The sequence below is a fragment of the Pituophis catenifer genome, unplaced genomic scaffold, assembly GCF_029215685.1.
Source record: "Pituophis catenifer annectens isolate HBS135680 unplaced genomic scaffold, rPitCat1.0.hap2 SCAF_2, whole genome shotgun sequence".
Taxonomy (NCBI): domain Eukaryota; kingdom Metazoa; phylum Chordata; class Lepidosauria; order Squamata; family Colubridae; genus Pituophis; species Pituophis catenifer.
The window spans coordinates 179,510,175-179,531,752 of record NW_027256882.1 but is presented as its reverse complement, the minus strand read 5'-3'; the positions used below and the strand labels follow the sequence as shown (position 1 = coordinate 179,531,752).

The 21,578-nt window shown below is 42.4% G+C and overlaps 1 protein-coding gene across 1 annotated transcript; it reads left to right on the top strand.

Annotated features, from left to right (window-relative positions):
* The first annotated feature begins 213 nt into the window (after positions 1-213).
* Positions 214-21,436, top strand: PODNL1 (podocan like 1). The gene is made up of 14 exons (XM_070934457.1): positions 214-512; positions 681-879; positions 9,646-9,763; positions 10,056-10,162; positions 11,373-11,630; positions 11,787-11,880; positions 12,517-12,581; positions 14,546-14,655; positions 14,914-15,070; positions 16,334-16,449; positions 16,598-17,255; positions 17,675-17,823; positions 18,095-18,263; positions 20,546-21,436. Exons 1-13 carry the CDS (start codon positions 214-216, stop codon positions 18,243-18,245), a joined length of 2,481 nt encoding a protein of 826 aa, XP_070790558.1. The 3' UTR covers positions 18,246-18,263; positions 20,546-21,436.
* Positions 21,437-21,578: the final 142 nt, after the last annotated feature.

Sequence of the window (21,578 nt, the reverse complement as noted above, 5' to 3'; positions counted from 1 at the left end):
TGCTACCTTCGAGCGATTGCGCGCTCCGGTCCCCAATGCCTTTCTCGTTTCCAGGTGTCTCAGATCCTCAGGCCCTGGACCTCCGGCTGATGTTATGTAACGCCAGGTCTGTGGTAAATAAAACCCCCCTCATTTTTGATCTTATTCAGGAAGATCTTATTCAGAAATTTCCAGGCATTCCATCAGCCGAGGGCCCAGGGGAGGGGCAGGGGGATGGCGGTTGTTATTAATGAAGATCTATGTCCGAGGGAGACCACTGTTCCTCAGATAGCTGGATGTGAGTCCCTCCTTGTGAAGTGGGGCCATGGGGTGCAGGTGGGTCTGCTGATCGTGTACCTGGCTCCTTGCTACATGGCAGCGGCCCTGCCCGAGCTGCCTGATGTGATAGCCGGGGTGGCGGTTGGTACTCCCAGGCTGATGGTCGTGGGGGATTTCAACCTGACATCAGTCAGTGACACATCAATGGCAGCCTGGGAGTTCATGGCTTCCATGACGGCCTTGGACCTGACCCAGTTAGTTCGAGGCCCTACTCACACGGGGGGACACACTCTGGATCTGATTTTAGTCTCTGGTCAGTGGCAGAATGATCGAGAAATAGGGGATTTAGTTATGCAGCCCTTGTCATGGTCTGACCATTCACTCCTTCAAATGGCTCTTCGCACCTCTACCCCTCGCCGCAGGGAGACGGAACCGGTCAGATGGTTCCGTCCCAGGTGCTTGATGGACCCGGAGAAGTTCTGGACGGAGCGTGGTCCACTTCCTGAGGCTCTGGCCCACGACTCAACTGAAGAACTAGTGGCTGTCTGGCATAGGGCGGCCACCGGGGCTTTGGACCGCGTCATGCCTTTGTGGCCTCTGACTCGGCGCCGATCTCAATTGGCTCCTTGGTTCTCCGAGGAGCTGAGAGAGATGAAGCGCCAGAAAAGACGCCTGGAGAGCGGTTGGAGGGCCAGCCATTCCGAATCTGACCGAACACTGGTGAGGTCTCATATTAAGACCTACCTAGTGGCGATCAAAGTGGCAAAATTTAATTATTTTTCCGCTCTGATTGGGTCTGCAGATAACCGCTCAGACACCCTGTTTAGGGTGACCCGCTCCCTTCTCCATACGGGAGCACGGGCAGGGCAGGGCTGAGGACTTTGTGCAATATCTGCACGACAAAATCACTCAGATTCGAGAGGGCTTGGACTCCAACTGGATGGGTTCAGATGGGATGACAGAGGCAGGTCTTGAGAATGTTAGCTGGGAGGAGTTTGACCTTGTGACTCCGGAGGACATGGACAGGGTCCTGGGTAGGCTGAATGCGACCACATGTTTGCTGGATCCGTGTCCCTCCTGGTTGGTGCTGGCTTCCCGGGAGGTTACATGAAGCTGGCTTCAGGGGATTATTAACGCTTCTTTGAGTGAGGGTTTCTTTCCCACTGCTTTGAAAGAGGCGGTGGTGAGGTCCCTCCTCAAGAAGCCTTCCCTGGACCCGGCTGTTTTATCAAATTATCGCCTTATCTCCAACCTTCGTTTTGTGGCGAAGGTTGTTGAGAGTGGTGGCACGACAGCTTCCTCAGCACTTGGATGAAGCGAATTAATGGAATCCGTTCCAGTCGGGTTTCAGGCCTGGGTATAGCACGGAAACAGCATTGGTCTCATTGGTCGATGATCTCTGGAGGGGTCGGGACAGGGGCTGTTCCTCTGTCCTGGTCCTGTTAGATCTCTCAGCAGCTTTTGATACCATCGACCATGGTATCATGCTGCGCTGGCTGGAGGAGTTAGGAGTGGGGGGCACCGTTATGTGGTGGTTCACCTCCTTCCTCTCCGGCCATACGCAGTCTGTGTTAGCAGGGCGGCAGAGGTCGACCACCAAGGCGCCTAGTCTGTGGGGTGACACAGGGGTCGGTCCTCTCGCCCCTCCTGTTCAACATTTATGTGAAGCCACTGGGCGAGATCATCCGTGGCTTCGGGGTGGATTTCCATCAGTATGCTGATGACACTCAGCTGTACATTTCCACCCCGGGCCACCTCAATGATGCCCTTGAAGTGATGTCCCGGTGCCTGGAAGCCGTACGGATCTGGATGGGGAGGAACAAGCTCAGACTTAACCCTTCCAAGACCGAGTGGCTGTGGTTTCCGGCGTCCCGTGATAGTCAGTTGACTCCATCACTGACTTTTGGGGGTGAGATCTTGACCCCCTCAGAGAGGGCTTGCAACTTGGGTGTCCTCCTGGACTCGCAGCTGTCCTTGGAAGATCATCTGACGGCTGTGGCCAGGGGGGCTTTCTATCAGGTTCGCCTGATTTACCAGTTGCGTCCCTTTCTGGATCGGGACTCCTTACGCACCGTCACTCACACCCTCGTCACTTCCCGTCTGGACTATTGTAACGCTCTCTAAATGGGGCTCCTCTTGAAGAGCACCCGGAGGCTGAATGCGGCCGTGCGGGTAATTATGGGAGCGACCCGACGCTCCCATGTAATACCGTTCCTGTGCAAGCTGCACTGGCTCCCGGTGGTCTTCCAGGTATGATTCAAGGTATTGGTTGCCACCTTTAAAGCGCTCCATGGCATGGGCCCTGGGTATCTACGAGACCGCTTTCTGCCACCGATAGCCTCCCATCGACCAGTACGCTCCCACAGAGAGGGGCTCCTCCGGGTGCCGTCAGCTAGACAATGCTGGCGACCCCCAGGGGGAGAGCATTCTCTGTGGGGGCCCCTACCCTCTGGAATGAGCTGCCCCTGGAGATTCGTAGGATTACCGACCTGCATACCTTTCGCCGTGCCCTAAAAACATTACTATTCCAACAAGCAGGGCTGGCCTAAATAATAATAATATTTTTGCTTTTTTAATGGGTTTTATTAGAATTTTCGGCCAATTGATTTAATTGTTTTAACTTGTTTTTAATTTTTCTATTGTCATGGTTTTATTTCTGGTTTTATTTCTGGCCCTGAGTCCTTTGAGAGAAGGGCAGTATAGAAATTCAATAAAATAAATAAATTTATAACCTGAAATTTTGCCTACTGGCCTATAAGAATGAGCATGCTTGTGAGATGCAAAATATATATCTTTTTTTTTTAATGGTAAGATGCATAGACCAACCCCTTTGTCATTTAAAGTCTAAAAGTTATTTTTCTCAAAATTATCAGATTAGATTTCTTTCCGGATAGTAGCAAGTGCTATAGTAGACTGTAATTGGAGTAATAATGATGCAGCAAATCCTGTTTCCCAGGGTTCTGTTATCCTTCAACTGGGAAAGATAGCTTTGCAATGGCACCAAGTGATGATCAGTCAAACTAAGGACTATATATATTTAAACTGTACCTGAACGAAGATGGGACAGGTTACTGCTATTAGTCAAGCTGATTTTGCAGACATTGTTTAAGGCTTATCTGCAGTGTCTGGCCAGCCTATTACCAGAATAGGTAGGCAACTATTTTTCCATGGTACAGTAGTAATGGATGAAGTCACCTATTAACCCCCTAGTCACCTTCAAAACAACTTCTGAGCAGTTTTTTCCTCCATTTCTAAAGTCTGTTTTCCCTAATATGTTGTCTTGAGAGTTTCTGCTTGTTAAGGGCTAGGACACTTATTGACTACAGGCTACATTCAGGAGTACATTGACTGATTTTGAGGAGTACTATATTGCTCCTTCAGCTAATCCAATGCTTATCATACATTCAAAGAGGCTAAATATCATCACTTATTATCAGGCTGCTATAATAGCACAGTGATTAAAATTTGCACTTAGCATAGGTTGGTAGTTCCCCTCCCTTCCCCTCCCGCTTCTTTTATTTCTTTTAAGGTTAAGGATTTTACCATTTCCCAAGTCACCTGAAGTGGGAGGGTTTTACCCAGAGTTCACAGAAAGTGCATAGTTGTGTTTGGGATATTTGGGAGCTGGAATGAAATTTTTCTATGTGAGATTATTGAAAAAGGTAAAATAATAAAATTCAAGAATTATTTTTTTAAAACGGAATGGGGGAAAACTACCTACTTGAGCAAAGAAAAGCTATCATTAAGGAAAGAAGAAATTCCCACTGGATTTCAAACCAGCAAACTTTTGCATGCTAACCAAAGATCTTAACTCTCTGTTATTCCTGCATCATTGGTAAATGAAGGTATAGAAATATTAGTGTGCATGCTGGAAATAGTTTTTTAAGATGCATGTTATTACTGCATTTCAATGCTTTATATATGTAAAAATTCAGCTTAACTTTGTGTGTGTGTGTAAATAAAAAATATATGTCCAAAAAGGAAAATAATTGATTCTAAGGAAAGGAAATTTGGGAACAGAGCAGGGCAATGTATTTCAATTTAGATGGTTTTTCTCCTGGCATGTGACTCTGGATAATTAACAGAGGGTTAAAAGCAGCAAACAAACAAAACGCAGCAGAAATCATGAAAACACATAGACATAGACAGCCCACATTAAAGCCATTGAAAATGAGCTCACATAACATCGTTGTTCAGTACTTGAGAGAAGAATCAGATCTTCAGACCTTTTTAGAAACCAGGCAGTGGAAATGTCATCCATAGAGCAGCTGTGCAAATATTCAATGGCAGGAAAATGATAATCTACATTCTAAACTGAATACCTTTTAAACTGTTGCCAGAGTATCTTAGCCTGGACCAGATTAATTTGGTTTGGAATCAAACTGACAGGCATGGCATGGTGGGCATGGCTTGGTGGGCATGGCTTGGTGGGCGTTGCAGGGGAAGGATACTGCAAAATCTCCATTCCCTCCCCACTCTGAGGCCAGCCAGAGGTGATATTTGCTGGTTTTCCAAACTACTCAAAATTTCCACTACTGCTTTTCCAGAATTTGTCAGAACCTGCTGGATTTCAACCCTGATTTGGCCATTTGGGGGAACAGAGATAATTGATCTATTTACTGTGTAATCCAATGCATGTTTATCAGATTTTTCCTTTTTTGATGGGATTTATTCCTAGAATAAATTGTTGTGTTTCCAGCTAAACTTTTCAGTGCTAGATCTTTTTCTGAATGCAAAATATTGCCCTTTTTAGATTGAACTTCATAACAGATTGAAACTCATCAAGCTGAATGCAACTATGTCTAAGCCATCTGTCACAGATGTATTAAATGTCTTATCTTGATGCCTCCTGAAACTGCCAAGAAGGAGTTGGAAATTGAAATATCTGGTGAATGTCAATGTATTAACTGAACAGTGTTTGGCTAGATGAGCCTACAAAGAAAAGGGTATCTTATATGAAACAGGATTAAATTTGGAGTTGAGATAAGAGCCGCTGAATGATTAGTATTTCTCTGTTAAATAAAACTTCCCTCAAGTCAAGTTTGACGCCTCGTGACTAACTGGAGACACCAGTGTGGTTTTCTTGACAATAATAAGGAAGTGGGTTGTCATTGCTCATTTTCAAGATGTACTTTTGTTTTTTCCAAAGTAGCCTACGCTCCAGGATTCCCTGGTAGTTTTCCATCCAAAAACCAACCAAATACAGCGCTGTTTTGCTTTTCAGTATCAGCTGAATTCTACTTGATGCTGTTACTTGCTCCTGGATTGATATTTCATCCATGTCAGCATGCATGCTATGCATACATAAGGCCTAACAGATCACATGATGTATTGTTTTTAATTTACTGTTTGGGGAGACAGTTTATCCACAGTTGAGCACTCCAGCATAAATATGTTAACACCAAATTTATATGTTTAGGGGCTGAGTGTTGGCACAGAGCTTCTGAAATTTAGCTGTGGGTCAGATTAAACTTCATATGTAGGAGCCAAATAAAACTGAGGCCTTGCCCATCACTTTACAGCATTTTCTAATCTCGTACGTAATTTTCAGGAAATTATAAATGAGGGTTCCAGCGTCTCTGGGAATATTTGGCATCAAACATTGTATAAATATGCATGACAACAGAAAAACCAAAACCGCCTGCTCTTATTTACAGACTCTGTCTTTACATAATCCATTACTTCCCAAAGATGAGTTGCCTGACACCTTCAGGACAAACCTTTAGAGACAAAGGCTGGGAATGCTTTCAGTAAAATTGCAATTGCTTAGCTTTGTATCGCACATATGTCTAAGGTGCAATATTTCATTTGCTAGCAGAACTTGGAGTTTTTAAACCCTGCTGCTTCTTTGATTGATCTACAGAGAATGGAAGAAACAGCATAGGACAACTTTCTTCTAGGAAAAAGAACCCATTAAGATTAGTGACCATTTAATCCAGCTCTCTGATTTCAGTAGTAGTTAGCCAGATGTCACTGCAGAGCACAAGGCCCACAAACACACTCTTGCAAAAATTCATTCCTGATTATTCCCTAATAGCCAGTATTTGGAGGTAGGCTGTCAGCCTTGGAGGCCATCTTTTTCTTTGGATCTTCAGGGTTGCCACACTTTGGGCTGTGGGAAAGTGGAAGGGGGGTTGCATGGTAGAGTTATTTAGCCATAACAACATTGTTTTCTCTGAGAGTCAAGGACTATGAGCCTGCACCTGGAGAGGTGTGACTGGGAGACATCTCCAGTTGGGACAGTGGATTGATTGTACCATGTGATGGACATGTGGGTGCAGGGGAAGGGACTTGGACTTTCCTTTGGGTGGAGAAAACCCGGGAACTTTCAGATTTGGGTTTTCCCAGATGTGCCAATATGACATCTCTAATAAAATGGATCTTTAAGGAACTGCCAGCCTCGGAGTCTTACTTGGTTGGGGGTGTTACTTGGAACCCTGACATAGGCTTCCTCCAAATATGGACATTCCTTTTTATGCAACCATAGCTAATATCAACTTCTAGTCCACAAACTTGTGTAGTTTTATATAGCTTGTGGCTGTTACCACATTTTAAGGGAGCAAATTCAAACACTGTTAATTGTATGTTGTGTAAAAAAAGGACTTTCTTTTGTCTGTCTTGAATCAACCACCCATCAATTTTGCTGAGTGAATGTGCACTCTAGTGTTTTGAGAGAGAGAGAGATGTCTACTCAACATCCTGTTTTTAGTTATTGTTCTCTTAATGTCATAGAGCAGGGCTGTCAAACTCAATTTCATTGAGGGCCGCATCAGGGCTGTGGTTGACCTCAGGGGGCCAGGCGGGTGTGGCCAACTCAGTGGGCGTGGCCATCTTGACACCACTCACTGGGCATGGCCAACTGGATGGGTGTGACCAGCTTAATGCTACTCCCCAAACTGCTGACATGTTTCCTCTTCACCTTGGCTAGACCGGGCCGAAGCCATGCTGGCCTGATGTTTCCTCTTTGTATTGGGTAGACCAGGCCGAAGCCATGCTGGCTGTCCCCTTATATTTTCCAGGACAGCCCCGTGGGCCAGATCTGACATTATCAGCCTGCGAATCTTGAGTTTGACACCCCTGTCATAGAATATACATTAGGAATCAAAGAATATTCTAGTCTTTTATTGATTAATCTATTTATTGTTTTATAACTTTATAGTGTCTATAAAGTTTTATATCATGTTCATCAGATGTAGTTAATATTATCTTGAGATAGTTGCACTTAGATTAAACATTGGTTAGGAAAATGGATCAATTGCATATGTTGAAATAAAAAGGAAATTAAATGTTAAAAATGATAATTATTACTTGATGCATTACAAAATGGGGTGCCTTCAAGTCAGTGTGGATTCTTGGACAATTTGATGTAGTTTTTTTGGTAAGATTTCAGAAGTGGTTTGCCATTGTCTGCTTCCTAGGGCTGAGAGAGTATGACTGGCCTAAAGTCACCCAGTTGGCTTTGTGCTTAAGGCAGGGCTAGAACTCACAGTCAGAGGGGTCTTTGGGAGTAGAAATTAAAATGTTTTTCTAGATGAGCTATGAAGATGTTGGCATGTTGTGGAGCCATGCAGTGTCCCATGGCTGTACCACTAATTTATAAATATATGTTGTGCCAAAATTAAAAAATTATCACTGGGCACAAAAGGAACTGCTGTCCTGGATGGTTAAAAGAAAAGCCTTTGTCTTTGCACAAATCACAGATAAGAGCTGAACATTTTGATATATTGTACTCCCTTCTTTGATGTGGAAATATGCTCTTGATGTCTTACTTAAGTCAGAAATTACTTAGCAACAGAAATTTTAGGCTCAATTATAATCATAAATCGAGGACCACGATTTTGACATTGGAAGATGAGCCAGTATACATGCCTGATATTCTTGGTGAAATTATTGATTAGATCCTATATTAACATTGCCAGAGTACATACAGAAAGGCATTGGCATCTGGCTCTGATTCCGAGTTTGGATGTATGACTATGTCTAAGTTCACAGAATCTGCTAAATTACAAACAAACCACATGAATGGTTAGTTGTCTGAATCCAGACATTGTCGTTTATTCAGTAACTTGATTAATGGAAGGTTTAATGGAAAGTTACCATATGATTCCCTGTGGCATAGCATTGCTAGTAATATTTTAGGCTTCAGAGAGGAAAAGGTAATTGACAAGACAGCAGATGTCTGTTTCCATCCTCAGAAGACTTAACTCCATAGATTGGAGTCATACCCAAATGTCTTGCAATCTCAAAAAAGGAATGAGTTATGTTCAGGACATAATCCTTTTTTCCCTCCTCTTATTGATATGCGTGCTCTTAAACATATGACCAAAATGAGATATGTTTGAGCTATAGTATTCCTAAGTGTGTACATTTGGAGGGGAGAGTGGAGAATTGGACATTTTGTGATTAAATTCAGCTATTGGATAAAATTTTAGCTATTAAGCCTCAAGGCAGAAGTGATAGTGGTTCTCTTCTCTTCCAGAGCTAAAGAAACAGACATTGGTGCCATCTGGGCGAGAGACAACATTCATGCTGTCAGGGTCTTAACAGCACTTCTGCGGAGGACTTTTAAGTGTTTCTGGAGAGCAGGAGCTGTACAAAAATGCACGCAATGTTAATATTACTGCCATCTTATGTGTTATTAATTTCATTACGATATTGACCTTAGCATTTTTACAGTACAAGTTTTGACTATTGAAGCTCCAGCTTTCAGGTCCTAGCAGGTAATAACTGGTAATCTGGTTGAGTTTATCTGAGCTTGGGAACTAAGCAAGGTGTGTGGTTATTCATTGGATGGGAGATGATAAGATCTTGAAGGGATTGAGCAACTGAATAACAAGCTAGACTAGCAAATCAGAAAATGTTTTGGAAGGTGAGAGCAAACCATTTATTTGGCCTGTTGTCACCAAAAAAACCCTGCCTTGCTTTCCTGCCTTTTGGCAGTTTGTAGAGTGTTTTTTTTTCCCCAGCATGTGTGGGATAGGTTTAGAGATATTGAATATTCACTATGATACACTAATGGTAATTCAGGTCAGAACAAACTTTTTCTGCTACTGGTTTGAGGAGGGCTGCAAGGTCTGACCCAGGAAGTATGGTATAGAGAAAGCAAAGGTGTACTGCATCCTGTAGCTATCAGAGGAAGAGTTGAAGAGATGCCTTGGAGGTTTTGTGGCTGTAGCAGAAACTTTCTACGGCACCCGAGAAAACAAGCAAGGCGCGCAGCAGGCGAACCGCAGCTGATCGGTTCCCGAAGAGTAGCGGCTGGCTGGCAGTCCCCCAGCCTCCTTTGGCTAACTGAACATTATGCAATAACAGCCCCTCCTTCTTGACTTTGATCGGGTGAAAAACAAAGGGAAAGAAACATACCATTCTTCTCCCTCACCCTCCCAGTCGCCCGCAGAAGTGACAGCTGCACGGCTGGAGCAGGTCCGCCGGTCTGTCCCAGGCGCCTTAGGGGAAGAAAAAAGGGAGGAGGAGGGTTTCTTTCGTGCGCTCTCGGGACTCCTCCGTAAGCCGCCTATAGGCAAAAGAGTTTGGCTTCGGAAAGAGAAGGAAGGAAGGAGGTAGCGCAGGGGTCGTGGGAGAGAAGAGGTACCGCCCTGCGCAGGTCTAGATCCCATCTGGGATCCGTGGCATCCGTCGGAGGAGAGACGGCTCCGGCCAAACAGGGCGATGGTGAGCAAGCATGAACGTGGCCCGGGAGGTTTCTAACCGCATGGTACCCAGGCGCCCGGCAGCTGCACGACAGAGGCGCCTGTAGGGGCGGAGCGGGCTTTGGACGGCACCGATCTGAGCCGTAGCGGAGGCCGGCAGGGTGTGCACTCCGCCGCTCCCATCTGGGGCTGAACAGGAGGAAGAGGAAGGAGATCCGCAGACAGGTCACAAAGGCTTGAATGGGAGGGCGGAGGTGCGGCTAATTTGGCTCTTTAATTCAGATGCGTTACCTCCGTTGCGTGGCAGCTGCCGAAGGGCGATCGGACTCTTAATTCTAACCACGCATGCCGACTGACAAAGTGGGAATCTGTATTCGAAATGGTTACGTCGGGAAACAGATTGTTTCGAATTAAGGTGTGCCAGCGTTTTTGTGTGATTTGTGGATGTAGCAAGAAAACAGGGAATCTCTATTACTAGTATGAAAATTCTTTGCAGCTCACGAAGTTCATGCGCACATCGAACAGCTATATCAGGCAGAAATTCTACAGCTATTTGGAAGATTTCTTTTATATATTTATAATTTATTTAATTCGATTTCTGTGACACCATATGGAAGAAACTCTACCTATGAAAATTGAAACTGTCATAAAGATGTTAAAAGGAGAAGACCTCCTCCCCCCACCCCAAAAAAAGAATCAGAAAGCAGATACTTTAGGAGCTAGGACCAGGAATGCTAGCTTGGATTACTTTTGCTCAAGAAAGTGGTGTCTAAATGGGTAATATTGATTGGTTCCTGCTTTCAACAAGATTATAGAGTCCCCCCCCAATATTTCCCCCCTGCACTGTGGCACCTGTCACAGAAGCCCCTTGAATATCAACATACTTTATTTTTTCTCCCTCTTTCTCATTTACACATTTACAAATGTAATGCTCTCTAGATCTCTCTGTTGCACTTTGGCCTTTAATTTTTGCTTGAAATTCCTCCTTGTAAGGTCTATTGTGTGGGATTTTGCTCCCCCTTTTCCAATAATTAGTCAATAAAGCATTTTTCCATGCCAAGTTAATGAAAATCTTGTGTAAGCCCATTCCCAACACTTTTGACACTGTTCCATGTGTGCATGAACTTTACCCAAACATTTAGTGCAAGCTTCTGTTGTGCCTACCCTGCATGTGATATTTTTGTCATCCTCTATTTAAAAAAAAACAAAACCATCATTTGCTTAATACTCCAAAGGAGAGACAAACAGCCTAGTGGCTTTCGGGTACCCAATTTCAATTAGTAAGGCATTTCAATACTATGAAGGACCTCTGTCTACATTCCCAAAGGCACAGACTTGGGAAGGAAGAAAGGAGGGGTGTTTCCTGGCCTACCCAATGGAGCAGACAGGAGAAGCATTGAGAGAAAAGCACATTATGATATTATATAGAGGACCATTGATTAGCCCTCTCTTTTACCCTAGCAGCTGTGCAGTGGTCATATACTACTACTCCTGGCAAGTATTCCTTATAGCTTTCTGCTGAAAAACTATGAGGAGGATGAGGATGAAGATGATGACCTGTCACTATCAACATCCCAGCCCCGTGGGGACCCTGCCCAGAAAGTGTCTGGCTGTCCAGCTAAATGCACATGCCCAACAGAGGAGACAGTGGATTGTGGTGGCCTTGACCTGCACATTTTCCCCAGCAATATCTCTACAGATATCCAGCATCTTTCATTGCAGGTGATGTTACCCTGATAACTATTGGGGCAGATGAGCTTTGCTCTGTGGGGTAAAATAATAGCTCTCATAAACTGCAGGTGTGCAGAGAAAGACCACGCCATGGTGGTATGGATGCCTTTCTACCCTTGTTATACAGTGCTGATCTTCCTTCTGTAGAATAACCAATTGCAAGAGCTACCCTACCATGAACTATCCCGTCTGATCAACCTACGAACCCTCAATCTCCATGACAATCTGATCACTTCTGATGGTAAGCGGGTATTCCTTGGTATTTCCCTGTGTTTCAGAAGGTCCTTCTGAATGTACACAAGCAGTAGTTAATCCTTAATCTGTTTAAGATCATTGTTCTCTTTAAGAGTAAATGGCTTGGTGGGTGGAAGGGCTCTTTCAAATGTGAAGTATCACTTGCTTTTCTTCCATCGAATAGAGGGTTAAAAAACTGAACTGGTTAGAAGGCCAGTCCATCCTAAACCACGGAAGCTCATTGGGTGACTGTGGGCCAGTCACTCCCTCTCAGTCCAACCTCCTCTTACAGGGTGTTTAAAGGGAAAATAAGAGGGAATGCTAGATACAATATGTTGCTTCAGCTCCTATAAAAGGCAGGATACAACTCAAGTATATTTTGCAGGAGTGGGGGGGTGTGGGGCTGCTCTGTGTGGAACGGCTGATAAATAGCAGCTTGGTCTCAGTCATAGCTGACTGACTCAGCAGTAACCAGTTTTCTTTACTTTCTGAGCATGGCATCAGTGGATAGCGAGAGGTGAATACTAAGTAGATGAGTAGATACTGAGAGGTCTTGCATGGGGTAAGAAATCTAACTGGCACAGCAATTTAGGCAGGATCCCAAATATAGATAGACCTTATCCTAATTTGTCCCATTTTAAAGGTCTCCCGGATGAAGCCTTTGAGTCACTGCAGTCACTTCAGTACATCTACCTGGCCAATAACAAGGTGAGCATATATAGATCAATAAGCGCATACAGTGTAATGATGTGGGTTTTTACTTGCACAAACACAGAATAAACACAAATATCAGCAAAGAAAATGAAAAATGCTAAGTTAAGGAACCACAAGATGAAAAAATTAGGCTCTGAGATTTCTATATAAAAATCAATGGTTAATGGATAACTAGGATTGTTTAAAAGAAGGAATCATTGATTTTTTTTAATTACACTTTTGCCCACTTTTCCTCCAAAGGACTCAGGGTAGACCATTGGATCACTGGACTATGGTCACCATGTATGACCATTACTTTACCTCACCTGGCCAAATCTGTCTGGTTTAGAAAAGTAAACAGGGTTTGACTTGGTTAGTACTAGGATTGGAGACCACCAAGGAATACCAGGATTGTAGGCTAGACTGAGAATAAAAAAACCCCCAACAACTCTAGATGAAGGCAGTGACAATTCACTTCCATATTATTGCCAAGAGAATTGCATGGTTATGTCTATGTAGCCAGTAGGCATCAATCTTGATTTAAAGGGTTTTTTTCCCTCCCAGGCCAGAAATATATAACTTCCTTGGCTGATAAAAAAAAACAAAACCAAAAATTAAGAACAGACATGATTTATGCAAAGATGGAACGCCTCCCTTCCTATTTAGATTTATAAATTTGAATTGGATTTCTTAGATAGATTTATTTGGATTTCCAAACTGCTGAATCAATTCAGAAAAACAATATTCTTGTAGAAAATCCCATTAAATTATCTTTAATTTTCAGACTATTTGCTCAATCTTTTTTCTAACCCTTTGATAATAGTCTCCTCTCGAAACTCAAATCTCAAGCAGGGAATTATAGCCAGGCTAACTATCCCATACATGCTTTGGCATGCTCTGGGCTAGAATATTGGCTTTACCTCCCAAATCCAATAAAATAAAAAAGCAAAAATTTAAAAAACGGTAAGAATAGGCCTGCATGGAGAATAGGCCTACTTACTTCCCATCTAATCCTCTCGCTCCTGATTGATACTATTGTCTTCTGCCCTTGCTTCTCTCTCTGTTTTCATATTAAGGTTATTTCCACTGTGCTGCAAATTTATCTCGTTGTTTCTAGGCAAGAAGACCTGCTGCAAACATTGCAAATCATAGTTGCCCACTGTTCAGTTTCTTTTTGTCTTCTTAGAGTATTACGAGTAGAAATGCTTTTATTTCATTTTCTAACTCTTTTTAGAATCCTTAGTTAAATACTTGACTCTTGATTTAGATGAAAATTTGTTAGTGACTCTCCCTTAATCTGCCTTGACAGACACTTATTAATTTCCACTGTTCGCTTACTCAGTGATCTTTTATCTCTTTAGAGTCTCTTTCATATAATTTGTCCACCAGTTAAAATCTGGTACATCTAGCGAATTAATTTTCAAAGTTTAATCCATATATTAACATTTTTATTATTTTATTACTTTATTAGTTTATTACTCATGCACAACCTGAACCTAGACTGGATTATATTTCTCTATATGGTTGGTTTTGTTGTTATGTTGCATGAAGTAGAGGTTAGTGATAAAGAAGCATTCTCTTCACAAAACTGCATTTAACTTAGTTTCTGTATTGTTGCTTTTACCTAATCCATTTTTCCTCTAATTCCAGGTTTCTCCTTTCTTCCAACTTTTTCATTCCAATCACTCGGTAGTAGCACATCTATCTTGATACCATATTCAGCACCTCCTGCAATTTGCCGTGGGCTTCTTTGGAATCTTTCCCCATTGTATCTGTAGCTGGTGCATTTGGTTATACAACATCAATGTTCCCAGTCCACCTAAGTTCATATTATTAAAGCATTCATTTTAGTACACTTTATTTCCATTTTAACCATTTTGGGTTTTTCCAGGCTCATGTTTCCCATTTTCCATGTTCCAACTTTATGCATAAAATGAGAAAATCTTCCTTCAGTACATATCTTCATGTTTCTTTTCCAGCTATCCGTGGCACCACAGTTCCTACCCCACACACTACGCATTGTGGACCTTGCTGCCAACCGCCTGACATGGCTCTATCCACTCACCTTTGGGCATAAGCCTGGTCTCAGGTAAAGCTAAGATAAAAAAAACTCCACATTTTATTAGAAGTAAAGCCAGCACTACCAGGTGCTGGCCAACTCCTGAAAAACTACATGACAAGAATGGCATCCTGGGGCAAGGGGTGGGAGGATGGGAATAATGCCGATTTTTGGAAAAGTCAAGCCACTGGAAATCACACCCATTGTTCAAGAAGCAGCCAAAGGCCTGACCTGAATTACTAAACAGGGAAAGTTGAATTTTTTCCCTCCATTTTTTCCTCCATTCAGGTCTGTTTATCTGCACAACAATTACTTGAACAACACTGGTCTGTCCTTTGATGCTTTCAATGGCTCGGATGCTGTCAGCACCCTGATCCTTTCCAACAATCAACTCACTTATGTGCCCCAGAATTTGCCCCGTGGTGTTGTTCGCCTCCATTTGCAGGTCTGTAGCTCTCTCCCATCCTGTCAGGTTAGGAAAAAAAGGTTGGCTAGAATTATATGAACTGAAAAGCTGTAAGAGAGGGAGTGCTGTTAGCAGAAAGAATGCAATCTTTTGTGTTAAACTCAGTTTTTCAAATGTTTCTCAATTGTACAAGCTCATTCTCCATAGTGGAGAACCTGGAACGGATAGGAAAGGGCCCCAAAAGTGGCATAACACATATGCTCACAATCTTTTATATGTTGCGAATTCCTTGTCTGATCTTGTCTCCTGTGTTAAATAGAAATGTTAACTGATAATCAGAGCTAATTCCTTTTTTAGGAAACGCAGTTGTGGGCTAACATATGAAACCTACGGAGCTATGAAAATTGCTCTTTAACAGTATCCCTTCAGAATGTCAAGGGCACTTTCTGTGTCTGAAGAGACTGTATTTTATTTATTTATTATCCTGCCTTTATTATTTTTATAAACCCCTCAAGGTGGCAAAATATCTAATATAGGTAGCCCATTTAGCTTGAAGGTATGACAGCACTGAAAAAAGTGACTGATGACCATTTTTCACACATATGACCATTGTGGCATCCCCACATGATCACACGATCAAAAATTCAGGTGCTTGGCAACTGACTCATACTTATGAGTCCTTAGGGTCCTGGGGTCATGTGATTACCTTTTGCAACCTTCTGACAAACAAAGTCAATGGGAAAGCCCTATTCACTTAACAACTCCGTTACCAATTTAACACAAATGAGGTTGTAAAATGGGGCAAAGTTCACTTAACACGTCTCACTTAACAACATAAATTTGGGGCTCAATTGTGGTTGTACCCACAATTGAGGTCAAGGATTGCCTGTAGTCTTTCTACCTGTACTAGATAAACTATATTACTTGACTATTAGAAAATGTCTAAGTATGAAAAACATGCACATTCTTCCATGTTCTCCACATTTTAATTATGAGGAAATATATTCAAGAATTTAGGCTCTCTGCAGCTGGACTCAGTCCTGGAAGGTTAAAATTGATTTCTCTATTTAATATCAACTGCCTGAAAAGCCAAGGATTTTGGTTCTGAGATTCTGAGGAAGATGCCAGAGTTGTTATTAGTTACCACAACCCAGCTATGGATGTTCATTTCCTATTTATTCTGCTTCTGCGTGATAGCAATACCACAAGAGCTTTTTGGCTATTCTCACCTATAATGCCATTTTAGATTGTTGGGGGAACAAGAGTGGAGCATTTCTTTGACCATAAGACTTCCTTTTGCAGAATAATCACATTTCTCGTATCCCTAAAGGGGCCTTGAGCAGCCAGGGGCGCCTCCGGGAGCTTTACCTGCAGAATAATAATCTATCCAGTGAGGTCCTGAGCCATCCTACCTTCAGGTAAGAATGGTAAAAAGTGAAACTGGCTGTGGCAAAGAGCAGTATAATTTAAAATCAGGGCTTCTGGATTTTGGGTAGACAACTTGCTGGAGTAGGGGGCATTGGAAGACTTTCTAGGCTTTTTATCCAGCATCCTGTATCTCTATAGCAAGCTGAAGAGCCTCGAATACCTGGATCTTTCAAACAACAACTTGACGGAGGTGCCTGCTGGTCTTCCTGCCAACATAGTAATACTACATTTGGGCCGAAACCGCTTGAAGGGACTACCGCCTGAGCGTCTTAGCCGCGTGCGAGGCCTGCAGTATCTCCTATTGCAAAGCAATGCTTTAACAACTTCAGGGATGCACCCAGAAGCCTTTGCCCACTTGCGCTCCCTGCATACACTCCATTTGTACAATAATCAGCTAGATGGAATCCCACCTGGACTTCCGCGGCGTGTCCGATCCTTGATGCTGTTGCACAACCAGATTGCACGTGTTGGCTTGAATGACTTTGCGGCCACGTATGCTTTGACTGAGCTCAATCTCAGTTACAACCAGCTTTATAGTGCCCACATCCACCGTCTGGCCTTCCGCAAACTTAGGCTCCTAGAAACTCTGGACATCTCTGGCAATAGGCTCACACTTCTCCCTGCTGGGTTGCCCATCAGTCTTCAAGTCCTCAACCTTCAGAAGAACCAGCTCAATGCTCTTTCTCCAGAACGGTTAGTTAACCTCACCATGCTTAAAGAGCTGCACCTGGCACACAACCGGCTGAAGATCAGCAGTATTTCTCCAGGCACTTGGCATGAGCTGCATGGGCTCAAGGTGAGGCAAGAAGGAACAGGGAAGGAGTTGACTGCTCAAGTTGACTGCTATATTTTTGTGGCTAAAAAGGTCATTTTAGGACAGCAAAATGGTAGAGCTTTTCAGAATAAACTCCTATGTGTAAGTAAAGCAATTGGGAATTGACATTCAAAATCAAGTTGAAACAAATATAGACACATACATGCAAAATTAAATTTGAATTTGCAAATAAATAATTTATCATATTTAGTTTAATCTAGTAAAGTTATATTATTATGGATTCAGGACAGACAAAAGGAAAAGCTGTTTTACATAGTGCATTATGAAAGTCTGCAGAAATTACAGATTAGGTAGGTTTGTGGAGGATAGCTTCTTATCTCTGGTTATTGCCATTGTAAATGACAACCAAACCTAATATTTAGTGGGTTTTTCCTTTCCAGCTCCTGGATCTGAGTTTCAATGAGTTGTCATATGTTCCACCAGACCTTCCAGAATCACTGGAATATCTATACTTGCAACACAACAGAATTATTGTCATTATGGCTAAGACTTTCCTCACAACATCCAATATACGGGTCATCTCTCTCAGGTAAATGAAAGACCAACTAACTGCCTTTTATAAAAGAATGAATACCTAACTACTGTAGTCTGAATATTATATGCTTACAGCTCATAAATTAAGGATCTGTGAGTTTAGTTTGTGTGTACCTCTTCCTCTTTAAAACAACTTCAAACAAAACAAATGGTCTGTATTTTAAATGAAAATACCCTCCTTTGGAATTCCCTCCAAAAATCTTTTAAGAACCAAAAATGTCAGGCTCCAGTTTTTGTGACATTACTCTACCCTCCTTATTTTGTAGATCCAATCGCTTATTGGCAGCCAATGTGTCGGAAGTGGCATTTGCAGACCTGAAATTCTTGGAAGTAGTAGACCTGGCAGGCAACCCAGAGCCTATCAGCACCTCTGTCCTGCAAGCTGGACATCAGGCCCAGACTCAAATGGGCACCTAGGAAAGCAGCCTGGAAGAGGTTAGATTTAGAGCACACCGTGGGCCTAACTTATAAGTTTGCATTTACTCTATATACACTGCTCAAAAAAATAAAGGGAACACAAGCAGAAGACATCCGAGATCTGAATGAATGAAATAGCCTTATTAAATACTTTGTTCGTTACATACAGTAGTTTTGTGTTCCCTTTAGTTATTTGAGCAGTGTATAAACTACTGTATGTAATGACCAAAGTATTTAATAAGGCTATTCCATTCATTCAGATCTTGGATATCTTCTGCTTGCGTTCCCTTTATTTTTTTGAGCAGTATATTTTTCAGCTCTAGTGGAATCAGAAATTTCTGATAAGTGATTTAATGATATAAAAATTATTAAAATTATTAACTGATAACAGATTCCTTATAGTTTTCAGCTGTAGAGGAGCTGGATAATGCAAGAGTTTACAGGAAAAAAAGTATAGAAAATTATCTCTTGAGTGTATGCTTGAAAGTTGGACTACAAAGCTGAGTGAGATTCATGAGACTATACAAAATAGCTTTCATTTTCATCACAGAGCAAGTACAAGAAAAATTGATGCTGTTCCCTACTATGGTAGTTGCCTTCAAGGAAATGTGTACAGGTAGTCCTTGCTTAACAACTAGCCACTTAGTGACTGTTCAAAATTACGATGGACCCACAAAAAGTTACTTATGATTTGTTTCCAGAGTTCTGACAATTGCACCTCCTCATGGAGACATGATTGCATTTGGGATGCTTGGCAGCTGGCTTGTATTTATAGCCATTTGTACTACAATTCTTGCTGGTTTTTGGCAGTACTTTCATTGGATTTATTTATTTAATGACTGCCACATTTGTTTAATGATCCTGGCATTCACTTGATTGCTGCAAAAAAAGGTCATAAAATAATGGCCACAATTTATGGTCTTAAGTCAAGGACTACCTGTCCATATAAAAACTGACAGGGGGAAGAGTGCCTTCAAGTCAGTGTTGAATCCCAGTTGTTTGCCTGGACAAATCTTTGCTGTTTTCTTGGCAATATTTCAAAAGTTTGCCATTGCCTCCTTCCTAGGGCTGAGAGCATGCCTGGCCCAAGGTTACCCAGTTGGTTTTGTGCCTAAGATGAACTAGAACTCAAGGTCTCCTGGTTTTTAGATTACACTAAGATGGCTTTCTTGTATGAATGATAGGATGTAAATGCCACCTGCAATTTGATACAACCTAGTTGCAGATAGATTGGTGGTTGACCTAATCATTTGTACATTGCTTTTTAAGTTTCCCAAAAATGTGTATGAGTGTAAATCCAGTGGTTTATAAACATCTATACAGTGTAACAGAATGAAACTGCAGCAAACTGAATATCCACAGAAGCTGTAGTTAATTTTTTTAATGTCTTCACCCAGCACTAAAATGATAGCAATAATTGTGCCTGATCCTACCAAAATGGGATAATCCCCTGCTGGGATTGGATCCTTGAATGAGGATCTCATTACCCAAGGTTTGTTTGGCAATTTTTATCAGCTTGAGCTTTCCCTTCGCACCCTAGTCTTTTCCCAGTCCACAATGCAGTTCAACCTAAATGTGTAGTATTGCTGTCAGTGCTTCCCGTCACTTCTCGTCTGGACTATTGTAATGCTCTCTACATGGGGCTCCCCTTGAGGAGCACCCGGAGGCTCCAACTGGTCCAGAATGCAGCCGCGCGAGTAATAATGGGGGCGACTCGTCGTTCCCATGTAACATCCCTCTTGCGCGAGCTGCACTGGCTCCCGGTGGTCTTCCGGGTGCGTTTCAAGGTGTTGGTTACCACCTTTAAAGCGCTCTGTGGCTTAGGATCTGATTATCTACAGGACCGCATTCTGCCACCCATTTGCCTCCCACCGACCTTCTCTGTGGGGGCCCCGGCCCTATGGAATGAATTGCCCCCGGACATACGAAGGATCCCCGACCTCTGCGCCTTCCGTCGTGCTCTGAAGACTCTATTATTCCAGCAAGCCGATCTGACAGGATAAAGGATTTTAATTGGGTTTTGATAGGAGTTTTAAATAACGATTTTAGCTGGGTGTTTTAAATTTGGCCAGTGATTGAATTATTTTAATAAGTTTTTAATTTTTTTGTTTTGTATACTGTTTTTACCATGGCTGTTCACCGCCCTGAGTCCTTCAGGAGAAGGGCGGTATATAAATATAATAAAAGTAAAAGTAAAGTGCTGCTTCTGCATGTGCAGAAAATCCCGTGTTATAAGTATAAATACAGCCAATCTTTCTAGACATGTCACATCCAACTGATTGTATCTGTTTCTTCTGCAGATTACCATCCGGAATTCTCTGCACTTCCTCAGGCCTTTTGATGAACCTAACCTACCTGCCAACTTCTGGAAGGGGTTTTGTTGTATAGTGTTTACTCTTGTGGTTTCCGTCAGCCAAATACAACAAAGCCAGTGCAAGCAAGCTGCTTTTCTTTGGAGCAAAACTGGAATGCTAATTGCCAATGGCTTGGAATGCCAATTGACATTTGGCTTGGCTAAGCTTTCCAGAAACTAATGTGACAGTCCTACCCAGAAGAAGCTAGTGCATCCTCCTGCACTCATTTGCAATATTGGCAAGGACATATTCAGTGGAGCACTTCCCCCACAGTTCCTTCTTCTGCATCACTTCTTATATGTATTTCCAATCTAAGAGCCCAGCTTGCTGCAGTGAGCTAGAAAGTTGCAAATGCCAAGGTTTTCTTCCCCATGTGTCAAATCCCATTTAATCATTTTGCAAAGAAGATGACAGAAATGACAGCTAGGCTGTTCACTATCACATAGAATTACTAAGTCAGTGTTTTGATCTTCCACATTTATGACTGGGGGCAACATTCAAAAGAACTTACCTCTGGAACATGCCTCCAAAAATCATGGGTGCTCCATCACTGAAGGTTTTCAAGAAGAGACTGGACTGCCATTTGTCCAGAATGGTATAGGATTGCCTGCCTAAGCGGAAGGTTGGATTGGAAGACCTCCAAGGTCCCTTCCAGCCCTTTTATTCTATGTTCTAACTAAGGGTCCATCATTACAAGACTAAAGTCATAAGGCTTGTATTTTTCTATGGAGAATATAACTTTAATTGAGATCAAAGGCACCATGCCTGTATCAAGGATGAAGCCATAGAAACTAAATTATTTCAACATCAAATGACTTCATAAACTAACTTGTGTTATCTTAGCAGATTAAACTCTTTATACAGAGATGGATGGGGAAAAAAAGAAATTAAAGTGGTAAAATAAATGGAAGTTTCCATAAGAATGGCATCTTACTGTTGAGCAGACACATAAACAGAATCCAGATTAAAAGGAGGCTTG